The sequence below is a fragment of the Fistularia commersonii genome, chromosome 8 (assembly GCF_037954325.1).
Source record: "Fistularia commersonii isolate RoL2024-O1a breed Wild chromosome 8, RoL_Fcom_v1.0, whole genome shotgun sequence".
NCBI classification, from domain to species: domain Eukaryota; kingdom Metazoa; phylum Chordata; class Actinopteri; order Syngnathiformes; family Fistulariidae; genus Fistularia; species Fistularia commersonii.
Window position 1 is genome coordinate 4,429,053 of NC_141291.1, and position 13,881 is coordinate 4,442,933.

Sequence of the window (13,881 nt, forward strand, 5' to 3'; positions counted from 1 at the left end):
CCCAGAATTGACTTTTGGGGAGCACCAATGAAACATTTAAGGGCTGATTAAAACTAGTATTATTTGCTAAAAAGTAAAAAAAAAAAAAAAAAAAAAAAAGAACTTAAATGAAACCATAAGAGCTTTTTTCAGATCTAGGAATATGACCCTTATGACCTCTATTGAATTAAGTTTATATTTTTTCTAGGAGAACACAGTGTGCTGATTCTGTTGAATGTTTGCACCTGAAACTAAAGTGCAAAGGGCACAGCTTGGAAGGGCTGGTTTTAAGGAGATTAGAAAGTTGTTCTGGATCATGTCCTTCAAGTTTCTTTGATACAACAGGTGCTATGCTAAGTTTGCTGTAGTGCCAAACGTTGAAGGATCATACTTTGTTCTGGATCACTGAAGCACAAATACCTCAACTACCAACCTTGCAGTGAACTATATTCTGATCTACTCATTTCAGTGTCTACGGGCCAGCTTTTTTTCCCTCTGATATGCCAATGAATGTTCGCCAGATCCTCCTCGCCGCATCAATTCTACAAATACCGAAATCAAAGGGACAGGGCGTGAAGGTCATGATTATTTTGTGTCGTGACACCAAAGATGCACACAGTAAAGTTCCTCCCTCATAATTTCTTTGATTAATTTGTTTAGAACTGTTGGATTAAAAAAAACGACCTCAACATTACAGGTAGTTGGATACTTTAATGATGTATTTTTGTCGCAATCTTCCTTTTGTCGCAACCAAAGAAGGCTCGAGGATGAGGGGTGAAGCGTCTTCAAGTGAAGAAATTCAAGTCCAGTTGCAATGACAAGAAGGGTTTGCCAAGAATTCACCCTGCCCTGGATGACTGAGAACCTCCAGACATCTTTAGTGAAGTAGTTTCTTTGTTATTCCATGGGCGGCCCTTATTGAATGGGAAAAACATCCTGGTGGTGTCAGCTAGTTTGAAACAGGAATGTTATTTCTACACGCCCTTTTGTATCATCATTTGTGTCGTTAAGGTTTTTAGTTCCTGTTCTTCGCAATATAAAACAGGTCAGATCACTGTGCCAGCAGCTGTCCTTCAGCCACCCATCGGCAGAACTTTCATTTTAGGGCAAGGAGGAGTCTGGTGAATGTTCCCCTGGTCTCATCCCCCAAAGTATTTCCAGTTCACCACCAAAGGTCAACGCTCACTCCTGAGACATTTTCAAATTTCCTCCTGGAGGTCACAACCAGTTCACGTTCATCTCCTCTTTGGAAAATGTCAACTTTCCAGTCGGGGCAACTTGATCTTACATGCAATGACACGACTTTGTAAGAAAGTCGTGCTCGCATTAGCTTCCTAGCCTTCCTAACTTTGGCAGCTGTGTCGTGGTTAAGCTTTTTCATCTCAGGCCGATCCAACGTATCTGGATGCGCATACCATATTTTGCGGACCACAAGGCGCACCGCATTATAAGGCGCAATATCAATAAACGGGTCTATTTTCATACATAAGGTGCAGCGCGTAATGAGCCGCATGATAAAACATGCGGTATAAAAAGCGAAACAAAGCAGTCAGTTTAGTTGAACTTTATTCAACTCATTCATCTCGTTTTGTTCCCTCGGAAACTCTGTTTGGTCTTCTTGGTTCAGTTCCTCTGCTTGCTTCCTCCACTTCGGTACCATTGATTCATAAATGTTGAGTTCTTTGACGGGTGTTCCATTCTCATGATCATCTGCGTGACTGATAGCCTTGAGTTTGAATTCTACTTCGTAAACATGTCTCTTAACATGTGCCGTTTTTGGGGGGTCCTCATACATATAAATGTGCAGTAATATTAAGTCGAAGCACAGTACGTACCGCTATTACAAAAGGTTGCAGAGCTAAATATACTACGTGCTGTTCTCTGATTGGTTTATGGTTGCCAGTGATAGCGCACAACTGAAGTTTGAGTGAGGTTGGAACAACATTGTATTCCAGCACTACATAATTCTTTATCTAGTGTTGCCTGACATTGCAACCCCTATTCAACCAAGGACTGACTTTAACGGTCCGACGTTCAACCAAGCCGTTTTGTCGTTTACCACCGTAACATTTTGACAGATGTTTGAGTGCCTTGTGCCACATAAAATTGGTTGGAGGTGAGTAAGCACAAGAATTCATACATAAGGCGCACCTGATTATAAGGCGCACAGACAATTTTTGAGAAAATGTAAGGATTTTCAGTGCGCCTTTTAGTACGAAAAATACGTTTTCACACAATTCCAGGCCTGTTTTTCATCTGAGGTCACATCAGACGTCATGGGATCCGTCGGGTCATGACCTCCAGGGGCCTCAATGGCTCGACCTGAAAGGACCAGTGCTCTGAAGCGGACTCGGATCATTGTAAAGCGGCTCTTCACTGCTACCGACAGAGCGGGTCATATGGTCAGCTGGTCGACCCGTGGTCTCACGACGGCGTGATTGGGGTGAGAGGGTCAGGTCCCTCTGGAAGCACCATGGAGGTCACAATGATCAGGCCATACGGAGGGGTTGCTGAGCGTGTCGACGTTGATCTGACAAGAACTTTATTGAAACCCAGGCAAGATATTTCAGATCAAGTCACCAAGAGAGACGAGGTTTATGCTTGACCTGTCAATCACAGGGTCACAAATTGAGACTCTCATTCACACCTGCAGACTGTGATGGAGTTGCTAATGAATCTGCTGACCTTTTTTTTTGGACCGTAGGAGAACCCAGAGAATCCCTGCGATGCAAAGATTGTCATTTGTCAAACACCTTGTCAGCAGGTGTTAACCCCTGAATTTGCTTTGGGTTTCTCCGTGCGTGTTAGATACACCATGTCAGATGGATCCGCTGTTTTATTTTTTTTGCCCTCTTGAAAAATCCAACCCGACCACTCCTGCCGTCATATAGTGAAATAACAGATGACAGGAACCCAGGATAGCGGTAGGAGGCAAAAGAGACAGTATCATCATCGTTGTTGCACTCACAGGTTTTCATTTATCCCTGAGGAACACAGTATCACCTGTCTAGAACAGGATGGCCAAACTTTTTGGCCCGGGGGCCGTGTTGACTTTTACAATTTGCCGGGTCACCACAAGATACGATACATATAAAAAAAATTAAAAAATTGATAACAGCACATATCAGACTCGTCCGACATTTGCTTTGAAAATAAAACCAGCTTGGTTTTGAAGGCTCTCAAGTAGCCTTCAAAACTAAGTATACCAAGCAAAAAAGCATTCTCAAGTAGCTCCAAAAATAAAATAATCTCCTGTTTGAGCTCCCACAGTGATCCAATCATTCAATCATTCACATCAAGTATGAATTCTGTACCAATTTTTGGCGGGCCTGATTTAAAAGGCCAACGGGCCAGATGTGGCCCGCGGGCCGTAGTTTGCCCACCCCGGTCTAGAACAGGGGCATCAAACTCAAATACCCAGTGGGACGAAATTCAAAGTCGCGGGCCAACATTCATATATTTATTGAAAAAAAATCTTCCTCCAAATATAACAATGAACCTTTTCATATGGACCCAAACAAGTTTTGCTTAAAAACTAAATATGGAACAAGCGTAGCTTAATACTATCCAATATATAACTTAATATCGCACACATGCAAACTCCTGTTTTCTGCCTAAGTAGCAGGGTGCCAGTATTAGCATAAGGTCGCTATGACTACCGTACACAGAGGAGAGGGTGTTTATGGGTCCTGTTGTGATTTTCGTGCCAAAACACCAGCAGAAAATTCTGGGATTTGTAGAATTAGCGATACATGCACTGTAGACTATACCTGCGTGCCAGCTCTAATATCATTTGGTATGGCTTTGCGAGTCAAATATAATTACAGTGCGGGCCAAATTTGGCCCGCGGGCCGTAGTTTGCCAAACCCTGGCCTAGAATATCTCACGCACTCCAAGTAGCGCTGAGTGCCGCTCAGTACTTGATACGAATACTCGCGCTCCGCCACAAACGAGGGCCCCCCGCCTTCTCGAGCAGTTAAAATGAAAAACAGGTCTGTGCGGGACCGGCTATTTGGAGTTTGTGCGAGCTGCAGTCTTGGCGTTCCTATTCAGGTGCACATGAAAGTGTCAGTAACACCCAGCGACAGCAGGGTGACACCCTTGGTTACCGGCCGGTTTCCCCCGGTGACGCCCCGCAGCGAGTGGAATAAATTCTTGCAAGTGTTCCTCTGCTGTTTTTCGGGTGTTCCCACGGTCAATGTCATGTTGATCGTTTCTTTGTTTTCAAGAGATCTGCACCCTAAAAATGCTCCAAAAAGAAAAGATGATTTATTTAACATATAAAACACAAATATTAACACAAAAAAACTAAGCTCTTACACATATTTCCGGTAAGTATTTGAGGAAGAACCTCGTTTTTTTTTGTGTTATATGTAAAATAAATCATCTTTTCTTTATGGAGCATTTTTAATGTGTAGATTTTTTCAAAATTTAATTTCATTTTTTATTTCTTTTTTTGATCCAGCACCCATCCCTAACTGGGCAGTGGATGTGGGTGTGTTTTTCTTTTCTAGTTCAGGTTTTTTGTTATCATGTACGCTGTAAGAATAGGATGATTCATCCAATGGAATTATGCTCTAACTATGGTCACTCCCTTCATACCCGATGAAAAGCAATAACAATAACTTAAAATAACACAAGATCATACCACGAATCACAACAGTATTCGAGACAGCTTAGGAAGAATTACGAAAAAAAAACATTAACTAAGGAATAAATACTAACCAAGAAAAATAAATATGAACTAATATAAATTTAGGAGGGGGCGTGTTTTTCAATCTCCATATTTCCAAGAATCTTAAACCCCTTAATCCATGATTTTTTTGTTGCAACTAATTATCATAAAATTCCTTTGTCACAGCAGCGAAACAGTTATAATGTCAAAAAAAAAAAAAAAAAAAAAAATTAAATACATATAAATATAAAGAGAGAAACAGAAGATAGCAAGACATCCATGAATAAATAGACATCGGGGAGGATAATAATGGACAAAATAAAGGAACAGTAAGGGTGAAAATACACAACCAGACAACATAAATAGAGGGACAGTAGCAATAACAAGAATAAAATACATAAACAAAAGTAGGCAGGATGCGTGCAGACAGCAGAGTTAGGCCATGAAACGAGGCTGTGGAAGCAGCTCAGATGCACCTCAGGCCGGTCTGAGTCGCCCGAAGCGTTTAATTCTGCAACCGTTCATCAGTATGTATATGAGAAAAACGTGAAAGTTCCCTGTCACTCGGCAGATATTTCTTAATCACTGTTTGTCATTGTATTACAATCTTAAGAATCTCGGTCGTTCACATCATCCTCTTCTTCTTCTTCTTCTTCGCGTTCATCTTCCGCTCCACCCAGATTATAACTGCCTGAATGCGAAGCGATCCTTCTCATTCAGGAGACGACGTTGACGGGTGAGTCTCACCTGTCCTCCGTCTTCACCGACCGTCTTTCTGTCAGTCTGTGTCATAAAAGTGTGTGAATGACAGGGCGAGCGGGTGGAACCGGTCTGAAGATGGGGGTTCCTCGCTTCTCCGTCGGGGTTCTGCTGCTGTTCTCGGCCCTCGGCGCCGGTGAGTTCCCCCCGCCCTGCGCCCGTTGACGGGATTAAAGGTTTGGATATAACAAAATAAACGTTCTGTAAGTGAAAAGCGATCTCCCCTTCTGTCTCCCTCATAGCTTTTGTGCCGCATCTCATCTCTGCATCCGTGAGTCCCTTTCTATCTTTTTTTTTTTTTTTTTTTTTTTTTGCATAATCTAAATTCTCCATCAGAATGACAAACTGTTTTTATTATTTTTCGATTCCAGTCTCATGGATCATCAGGTAAGACTAATCCTTTCATTCCCTCCGAAACTGTTAAAAATAATACCGGTTATACATGTGTAATGACCCGGAGAGTAACTATTTTAAATCTTGGTGGCCCAGGTGGTTCCGGCGCGTCTGAAAACAGGTCAGTGGGAAAAAAAAAAATTGTGATCCGACAACCTTCAAATATTTTAGCTGTGTAATAACAAAATATAATATAGTAGCGTAATATTATTATTATTTTTCCTTGGTCCTCCCAAGCCTGGAGACCTGCAGTGTGGGAACCCAGGGGAACGCCTCGCACCAGGTACAGTATGTCCTTCCTCGCTTCTTCCCCTGCGGCCTCTCGCCTCGCTGTCAGCCCACCAGAACCCCAACCCGAATAACCACGGCGATTGGAATAATTTCCTGCAATGTCTAAACCGGGGGTGTCAAACTCGTTTTCACCTACGGCCACATTGGCATAATGGTCGCCCTCAAAGGACCACATGGAAAAGTAACAGTAACCAAATGTCATGTAAAATAAATGTAACTACTCCTTAATGTTAAAATGTCGCATATGGATTTGTATAGATTCCATTAAAATGCATATTACATTACATTACATTACATTTGGCAGACGCTTTTATCCAAAGCGACTTACAATAGAGGACATAAGGACTGCAAATAACACTTGCAAATACAAGATGCACAGGAAATATACAGCACAGTAAGCTTGGGTTAGTGAGTTGTTTTTTTTTTTTTTTTTTTGATAAAGACGTGCACAAACGCACACATACACACACACATACTGTATAGCCTAACTTGCTGCCTAACCTGATCTGGGGCAGCTCAAGCATCAGCGCAGTAAATAGTTCTGAAAGAGACCTGGCATATGTGACATTACGCTTTTTAATTATTGGACAATAACTAAAATGGTTTTTTTTTAATTATTTAATTATTTTAATTATTGTTTGTTTTTTTTTACAATGTTTTTTTCTGGAAGGCTAACTTTAGCATACTCAGCTCTGTGTTTGGTGTCAAAAAGCCGACATAGATTGCTCTCTTTGACACAAAAGGCATATCGCTTTTTCTCCTTGAAGCACAGAAAGATGGCAAAGCCAATACAACATGTATTGACCTTCCCGTCTTTATTAAAAGAAACTTCCATCTGCATCAACTTTTCTCTTCCTGGACATTTATGGATCATTTCTATTTCTCAATTCCACTTGTTGAAAATGCCATTGATGTGGATACACTGCGATCTAATGGCCGGATGCCGTCACTTCATGAGTAACATGATCAGCATGAATTGTGGGAAATGTAGTTTATGGCCAACGTACGTGTTTGACTTATTCATTTTAAGACAATAAGAATAAGAACAAGTTAATTTATACCGAAGGGAATTGTTGTGCCAGAGTTACAAGAAAAATATAACAATAATAAATGATAATAGTAAAATTGTATAAAAAAAATAAGAGAAAAAGGGAGAATAAGAAATACAAATAAACTATAAAGTGTCTTAAGTAACAAGTGAAAGATAAGGAGTGCACAGGAGTATGAAAAAAAAAAAAGAAGTCTTTTTCAGATGTTTTTACGGGCCACATAAAATGACGTGGCGGGTCACATTTGGCCTGCGGGCGTTGAGTTTGACACGTCTGGGCCAAACAAAATATAATTAAAAAAATAAACAAAGTAAAATCCACGACTTGTTGGAATTGCAGCACCATGTCAGGTCGCCGGATTAACAAAGTCAAAAATATTTTTAATGAACCGGATGAGAGATGAGATGAGAACAACTTTATTTATCCCAAAGGAAATTGTTGTGCCAGAGTTTCAGGCAAAAACATAACAGTCATAGATAATAGTAGGAAGAAAGGAGAATAAGAAATACAATAAAATATAAATTGTCAATGTTAAGGCTATCAAGTGTTAAGTAAAAAGATTTGAAGATTCCCTGCAGCTGAGGGAAGAGGAATTAATAAACTCAGGATAAACCCTGAGCTCCAGTCCTGTATCGGTAACATGTTTGTCATTAGAAATACATGTAATATCTCATTTAGTAGATTTTCTCCGGTTAAACTAAAATGTAAAAAAATCCTGTGTGTTTGTCGATCGGAGCCGGAGGCTGCGACGTGGCTCCCTGTCAATCACCGATGCGACTTCCTGATAAATTTCGCTATCATTGATCAATAACTCTCCCCGTGGGCGACCGCTAAATGTCAATCAAGCCTATCGCCGAACGAAACGTAAACACATTCACACTCACACACTCACACACGGCGGCCTTTCCAGATCTCCGCGGCGTTGGACACGCTGGCGAGCGAGCTGCTCTGCAGATCCCTCGGAGACGAAACGCTTCCAGAAGAACAGACCGCGGAGGCGGAGCGGAACATCAGGCTGATCGTGGAGTCCACTTTGAAAGTTTTATTTGAATTGGTAAACTAAAAGAAATTTCTAATTGACGGCTGAATGTTTCACAGTGGGGGAACATCCATCACGTCTCAATGCCAGATAAGATGGAAATTTAGATATTTACAGTCATTTCAATACGGGATTGTTTAATTTTGATTTATATTAGGTCACCAATGACTCTCGCCCCAACGTTCTGGACGTCTTCGGGGTCTTGGACAGCCTGCGGCTTGGTGACCCCGGTGACCCGCGGTTCGTGAAGCGGTGGTTCTCGGTGAAGATGGCTCCTCTGCTGCCCTACGTCAGCCAGGGCTTCCTGGTCCAGCTGAGCGCCCAGAACTTCACCTGCGGCTCCTTTCAAGAGCTGTGAGTGTGTTTGTTCCAGGCTGCTCGATCTATGTAGACCAGGGGTGGGCAAACTACGGCCCGCGGGCCACATCCGTCCCGTTGGTCTTTTTAATCCGGCCCGCCAAAGATTGGTAGAGAATTCACACTTGATGTGAATGATTGAATGATTGGATCAATGAATGTGGGAGGTCAAACAGGAGATTATTTCTTTTTTGGAGCTACTTGAGAATTTCCCTGAGTTGATTGACACAGATTAGCTTTGTGATTTAGCCTTTACTGTGGACATACTGACACACGTGAATAAGCTGGATGTGAAGTTACAAGGGAAAAACTGGTTTGTGCATGAAATGCAAGCAAACATCTGAGCTTTCAAAACCAAGCTGGTTTTGAAAGCAAAACCAGCTTGGTTTTGACATTTGAAGGTTTTGAAAACCAGCAAATGTCAGACAAGTCAGATAAACACTGTTAACAAATGCGTTTTTTTTTTTTTTTGTATGTATCGTATCTTGTGCGGACCCAGCCTGTCTGTCAAATTTTAAAAGTCAATGCGGCCCCTGAGCCAAAAAGTTTGGCTCACACTCAAATATGTGATGTTTGATCAGTAACGAATCTTTGCTTGGCAGGATTGAGGCCCTGAGCCATCAGATGGAGGATTTTCACACATCGAAGAGACGATCAGTTTATACGCATCTCATTTTGGGCTACATGTCACGAGAGGACTTGCCAGGTAAAGATATTGCAATACCAGAAAATCGGTCTCGAGATGCGTGTGTGTGTGTGTGTGTGTGTGGGTGGGTGTGTGCATCCACGCATTGGCTCTTGAATCCATAAAATTCATCAGGGTGCAAATAAATTGAATTTTTCATATTTTTTGAGACTTATATCCTCAGCTGAAATTTCTAGACTGCAAGAACTGATGTTCTGATGAAGTGCTTTGTTGAAATTCAATAAAACAAATCAAATAATTTGAAAGAAAAATTCAGAGTTTACCATTAGAAGTGTTTTGAATCCTATTGTGCTGGAGATTTTTATTTAACATGCGCTATATCTGCATAGTGATTCACACAGCAGGCGTAAATTTGCCTTTTTCTGCTCCCTTCAGGGGTCACCACGGCAAATCAAACTCCTTCATCCAACCCTTTTCTCTGTATCCTCCTCTCTCACTGTAACTTTCTTCATGTCGCTAAATCCATAAATCTTTTCTTTGGTCTTCCTCTAGACCTCCTGCCTGGCAGTTCCAACACCAGCATCTGTCTTCCAATGTATTCACTATCCCTCCTCTGCACATGACCCAACAGTCTCAGTCTGGCTTTTCTGACCTTCTCCACAAAACATCTAACATGTGCTGACCCTCTGATGGACTCATTCCTGATCCTATCCATCCTGGTCACTCCCAAAGAGAACCTCAGACTCTTCATCTCTTGGACCTCCAGCTCTGCTTCCTGTCCTCCCTTTAATGCGACTGTCTCTAAACCATACAGCATCGCTTGTCTCACCAACATCTTGTACACCTTTCCTTTCATTCTCGTCTTCACCTCTTTTCCACACTCTCCATTGGCACTGGACTGTTGACCTCAAGAACTTAAAATCCTCCACCGTCTTGATCTCCACTCTTGTAGCCTCACCGCTGCACTTGGGTCCCTCTTATTCACACACATATATTCTGTCTTGCTGTGGCTAACCTCCATTCCCCTCCTTTCCAGAGCATACCTCCATCTCTTGAGATTTTCCCCCACCTGCTCCTTGCTCTCACTACAGATCACAATGTCATCTGCAAACATCATGATCCATGGAGATTCCCATCTAACCTCATCTGTCAGCCTGTCCATCACTACTGCAAACAAGAAGGGCCTCAGAGCTGATCCCTGATGGAGTCCCACCTCCACCTTGAACCTTTCTTACACCCACAGCACACCGCACCACTGTGTCACAGCGAGCATACGTGTCCTGCACCAGTCTGACATATTCTCTGTCACTCCAGACTTCCTCATAGAATACCAGAGCTCCGCCCTTGGCACTCTGTCATAAGCTCTTTCTGGATCTATAAAGGCCCAATGCTGCTCCCTCTGGCCTTACCTGAAATTCTCTACTGGCATTCCTCAAACAAATAGTGCACTATCAAACAAGAAACTCTCCTAGACACTTTCATAACTCCGCCGGTATATCACCAGTCCCATCTGCCTTTCCATGCTTCATCCTCCTCAGTGTCTGAACACTTCAACTTTACTAATCCTTGCTACTCCTTGGTCCACAATTGTCACTTCTTCTACCCTTTGCTCTTTTTCATTCTCCTCAATCAACAACTCTTTAAAGCACTCCTTCCATCTTCCCATCACTCATCTGGCACCTGTCAATACATTTGTATTTCAATCCCTGATCATTTGAACCTGCTGCATGGCCTTCCCATCTCTATGTCTGTTTCGCCAACTTGTATTAATCATTCTCTTCCAACTTGCTTTCCAACGTAGCATACAAGTCATCATAGGCCCTTTGACAGGCCTTTGCCAACACATCTTTCACCTTGCGTTGCATCTCCCTTTACTCCTGTCTGCTCTCTTCTGTCCCCTCAGTGCCCCACTTTTCTTTGCTGGCATTCTTCTCTGTATGTACTCTTGCACTTCCTCTTTCTGCGACCAAGTCGCCTTCCCTTCCAGACAACACACCAAGTAAGCTCCTACCAGTTTCCCGAACACATTAGCTGTAATTGTCTAGTCATATGGAAGCTCCCCTTGACCACCCAGAGCCTTTCTCAAATCCTTCCTGAAAACCACAGAACACTCGTCCCTTTTCGGCCTCCTCTAATTTGTTCTCTGTTCTGCCTTTGTCTTCTTTATCTTCCTGGTCCCCAAATTTGTTTAAAACCATCATAGGCTTTATCATCTTATTCTAAAAAAAATTGCTTACATTTTGTTTCAGATCCGGGATGTGTAAAGAGCGCCGTTGGAAGTACACAATGGCTGACAAGGAACCTTGGTATTTTCTCAATCTTTGCTAGTCTGGAGGATCTGAGGAGACTGAACCCAAATTTCCTGGCGGTGAGTAATATTATTGTGTGAAAAAAAACAAAAAACAAAACAAGCCCTTGTATTGAAATGTTGATTCTTGTAATAAACCCAAAGACCGAGGTTTTGGAAGAATTCTCACCACAGCAGAAGGCTGAGCTAATTCTAGACCCAGACAGCAGTGCTTTGGACGCCGGTGCCTTGGACAATGAGCAACTTGTAAGAGAGGTCTTCGAGAGCTTTGCGGTCCCCCCTGACGTAGAGCAACTCCGCCAGTTTCTCAGGGCATTTGCAACCATCGCCAACGAGGTAAATGCATGTAATTGGATTGGAAAATGATGCCTTCTTCGACAAACATTGCAATCATAACTATCACTGGATCCTAGTGCCCTCCTCAAAGACTCCCTGCTGGAGCAAAGAAGGGGCAACATGCAAGCCGGTACTTCAAAATGACCTTGTTCCAACAACACCTTTTGATTTGGACTCGAGTCATACCGGGAAACAAAAATAGAAAAATGTGGTCTTCGAAAAGATTCCCTTGTCCCCAGAACTGAAACATCAGTCCATTTGCCTCCAGAAAAACATCACCTTTGTGGAACACCCGGGGGTACGAAAGCTCATCTTGACCCTGACTTTGACGGCTCTGGCTCCTGAATTTGAAGACTTCCAGCCCCAAGACTTTGAGGAGTTGTTCCAGGAGAATTTGAATCCTGTGATCGCCAGCCTCGGTCCAAGTTCTTTGGTGGTGATCCCCCGGAACATCAGCTGCGCCTCCTACCAAGCCATGTAAGAGATGAAAGTTTACGAGACACCTTGAAGATGCAGGACAAAATGTTTGGACGCACACCAATTCACATTCACGGCTCTTTTACACTGACAGAATCACTGGTCTCCGGCAAAGTTTGCGATCCCTACCGCTCCACCTTACGCACGATGTGAGATCCAGCATCGAGGAGCTCAAAGACATGTTCCCGAGTAAGTGGAGAAGTGTTGAAGTGGTCAGCTGACACAGTGAAGACTCTTTCTCTTGAGGGTACCATTTGCCAACTGTGATGACTCCGACTAGAGGCCATGTTGTCATTTGATTTTTGCTTTCCAACAGATTGCCCGGATCCACGCTCCTTCAAGGTGAGGTCGCTTCTGCGGATTTCCACAGAGCGCAATTGACATACGGCAAAGTCCACATTTGACACATTGATAAGAGGACGTTTAAGGTATTTCAAGTTAACACATATCTTTTGTTCATCTCCAGTGCCACCAGACCCCAGTCGATGGTGAGTTGCTATCGTATAAGTTATCTCTGTGTTGATGAGACTAGCGCACACTAAGAGGACGATGTCTGATCCATGTTTGTTGTCTCTTCACAGAGGACCTGGTCTGTGCTGCAGTCAACAGGTATGTCAAGTTGTGTTCTTTTTGTGCAGTGTTTGCTTCAAAATTCTCAGAAAACCTGACAAAGGTGTCCTTTTCAACTGCCTCCCTCAGCTCCCAAAGCGAGGAGGCGCTGTCTGCCAGCAGTTCTTCTGAGACCCTGTGCAGTTTCAACCTCACAGAGCATGCCTGTTCCACTGTAAGAAAGTTTGACTCGAGCTGTGTTGCAATGCTATCCGCGGACTAAGGTCCATGAAGTTGGGGACTAAGGTGGACTAAGGTCCTGAGTGACTTGTTCTGTCTTTCCTTCTGGCCAAATCACATCCAAGGGCGCACATCTGACAGGGGGTAACTTGGCGACACTGATGAACTGCTCACTAGAGAGCAAAAGGACATACCCGGTGGAGGTGTGGAAGCTCCTCTTGCAAAAAGCTCCTGCTGCAGTACCACAGGCTCTGGATTTATTCGCCACCATGGTAAAGCCAGTCCAGCAATCAGACAAACACCGGTGATACCCTCATCATGTCCAAGCCAAATTATAATATTTGCCATTCTAGGCTCCCAACACCAGCCACCCATCACTTTCAACTCCTCTGGAGGCTCTTGGAGAGCTGAGCATCGACAACTTCTCCGAGCAACAGTTGGAGAACGAGGCCTTTGTCAGCGACTGGTTTGAGACCAAGCTTCGCCCATTTTTGGCCTCTGCATCTCCCAACTTCCTCTTCTGCCTCAGCGGGAAGAATTTCAGCTGCCAGACCTACCGCACCGTGTAAGCAAATGTGAAAAAAGCTCAACCGATGAGGAACCTGCAGTTAACTACAGCAGACGTTTACGTGTTCTGGCTTTTGTCTCGTGCTTTAGCATTCAGGCCTTCAGCAGCCAAAGGGCACACATGGAAACAGAAAGACAGGCATCAGTCTTCACTCATTTCATCAAGCCATTCCTGTCCAGAAATGACTCATCAGGTCAAGCCAGTTTTGTCCGTTT

At 43.2% G+C, this 13,881-nt stretch overlaps 2 protein-coding genes across 2 annotated transcripts in view; both read left to right on the forward strand.

Moving 5' to 3' along the window:
* The first annotated feature begins 5,491 nt into the window (after nucleotides 1-5,491).
* On the forward strand, nucleotides 5,492-13,141 carry LOC147231646 (uncharacterized). Its single transcript, XM_086151614.1, has 12 exons — nucleotides 5,492-5,549; nucleotides 5,656-5,684; nucleotides 8,343-8,539; nucleotides 9,145-9,248; nucleotides 11,438-11,556; nucleotides 11,641-11,832; nucleotides 12,101-12,309; nucleotides 12,404-12,498; nucleotides 12,626-12,651; nucleotides 12,776-12,797; nucleotides 12,891-12,918; nucleotides 13,009-13,141. Exons 1-12 carry the CDS (start codon nucleotides 5,492-5,494, stop codon nucleotides 13,139-13,141), a joined length of 1,212 nt encoding a protein of 403 aa, XP_086007740.1.
* A 441-nt stretch (nucleotides 13,142-13,582) lies between these two features.
* Nucleotides 13,583-13,881, forward strand: part of LOC147231647 (uncharacterized) — a 44,920-nt gene continuing 44,621 nt past the window's right edge. Inside the window, exons 1-2 of the mRNA XM_086151615.1 lie at nucleotides 13,583-13,663; nucleotides 13,756-13,859. Coding sequence (XP_086007741.1) covers nucleotides 13,787-13,859 — 73 coding nt within the window. The 5' untranslated portion in view covers nucleotides 13,583-13,663; nucleotides 13,756-13,786. The remainder of the gene's footprint in view (nucleotides 13,664-13,755; nucleotides 13,860-13,881) is intronic.

What these genes read in the sequence shown, in the direction of transcription:
- LOC147231646 (XM_086151614.1), top strand. Translation starts at nt 5,492, where the DNA reads ATGGGGGTTCCTCGCTTCTCCGTCGGGGTTCTGCTGCTGTTCTCGGCC. An exon ending in CGCATCTCATCTCTGCATCC is followed by an intron (nt 5,685 to 8,342) that starts GTGAGTCCCTTT and finishes GATTTATATTAG; the next exon opens with GTCACCAATGACTCTCGCCC. An exon ending in TGCGGCTCCTTTCAAGAGCT is followed by an intron (nt 8,540 to 9,144) that starts GTGAGTGTGTTT and finishes TTTGCTTGGCAG; the next exon opens with GATTGAGGCCCTGAGCCATC.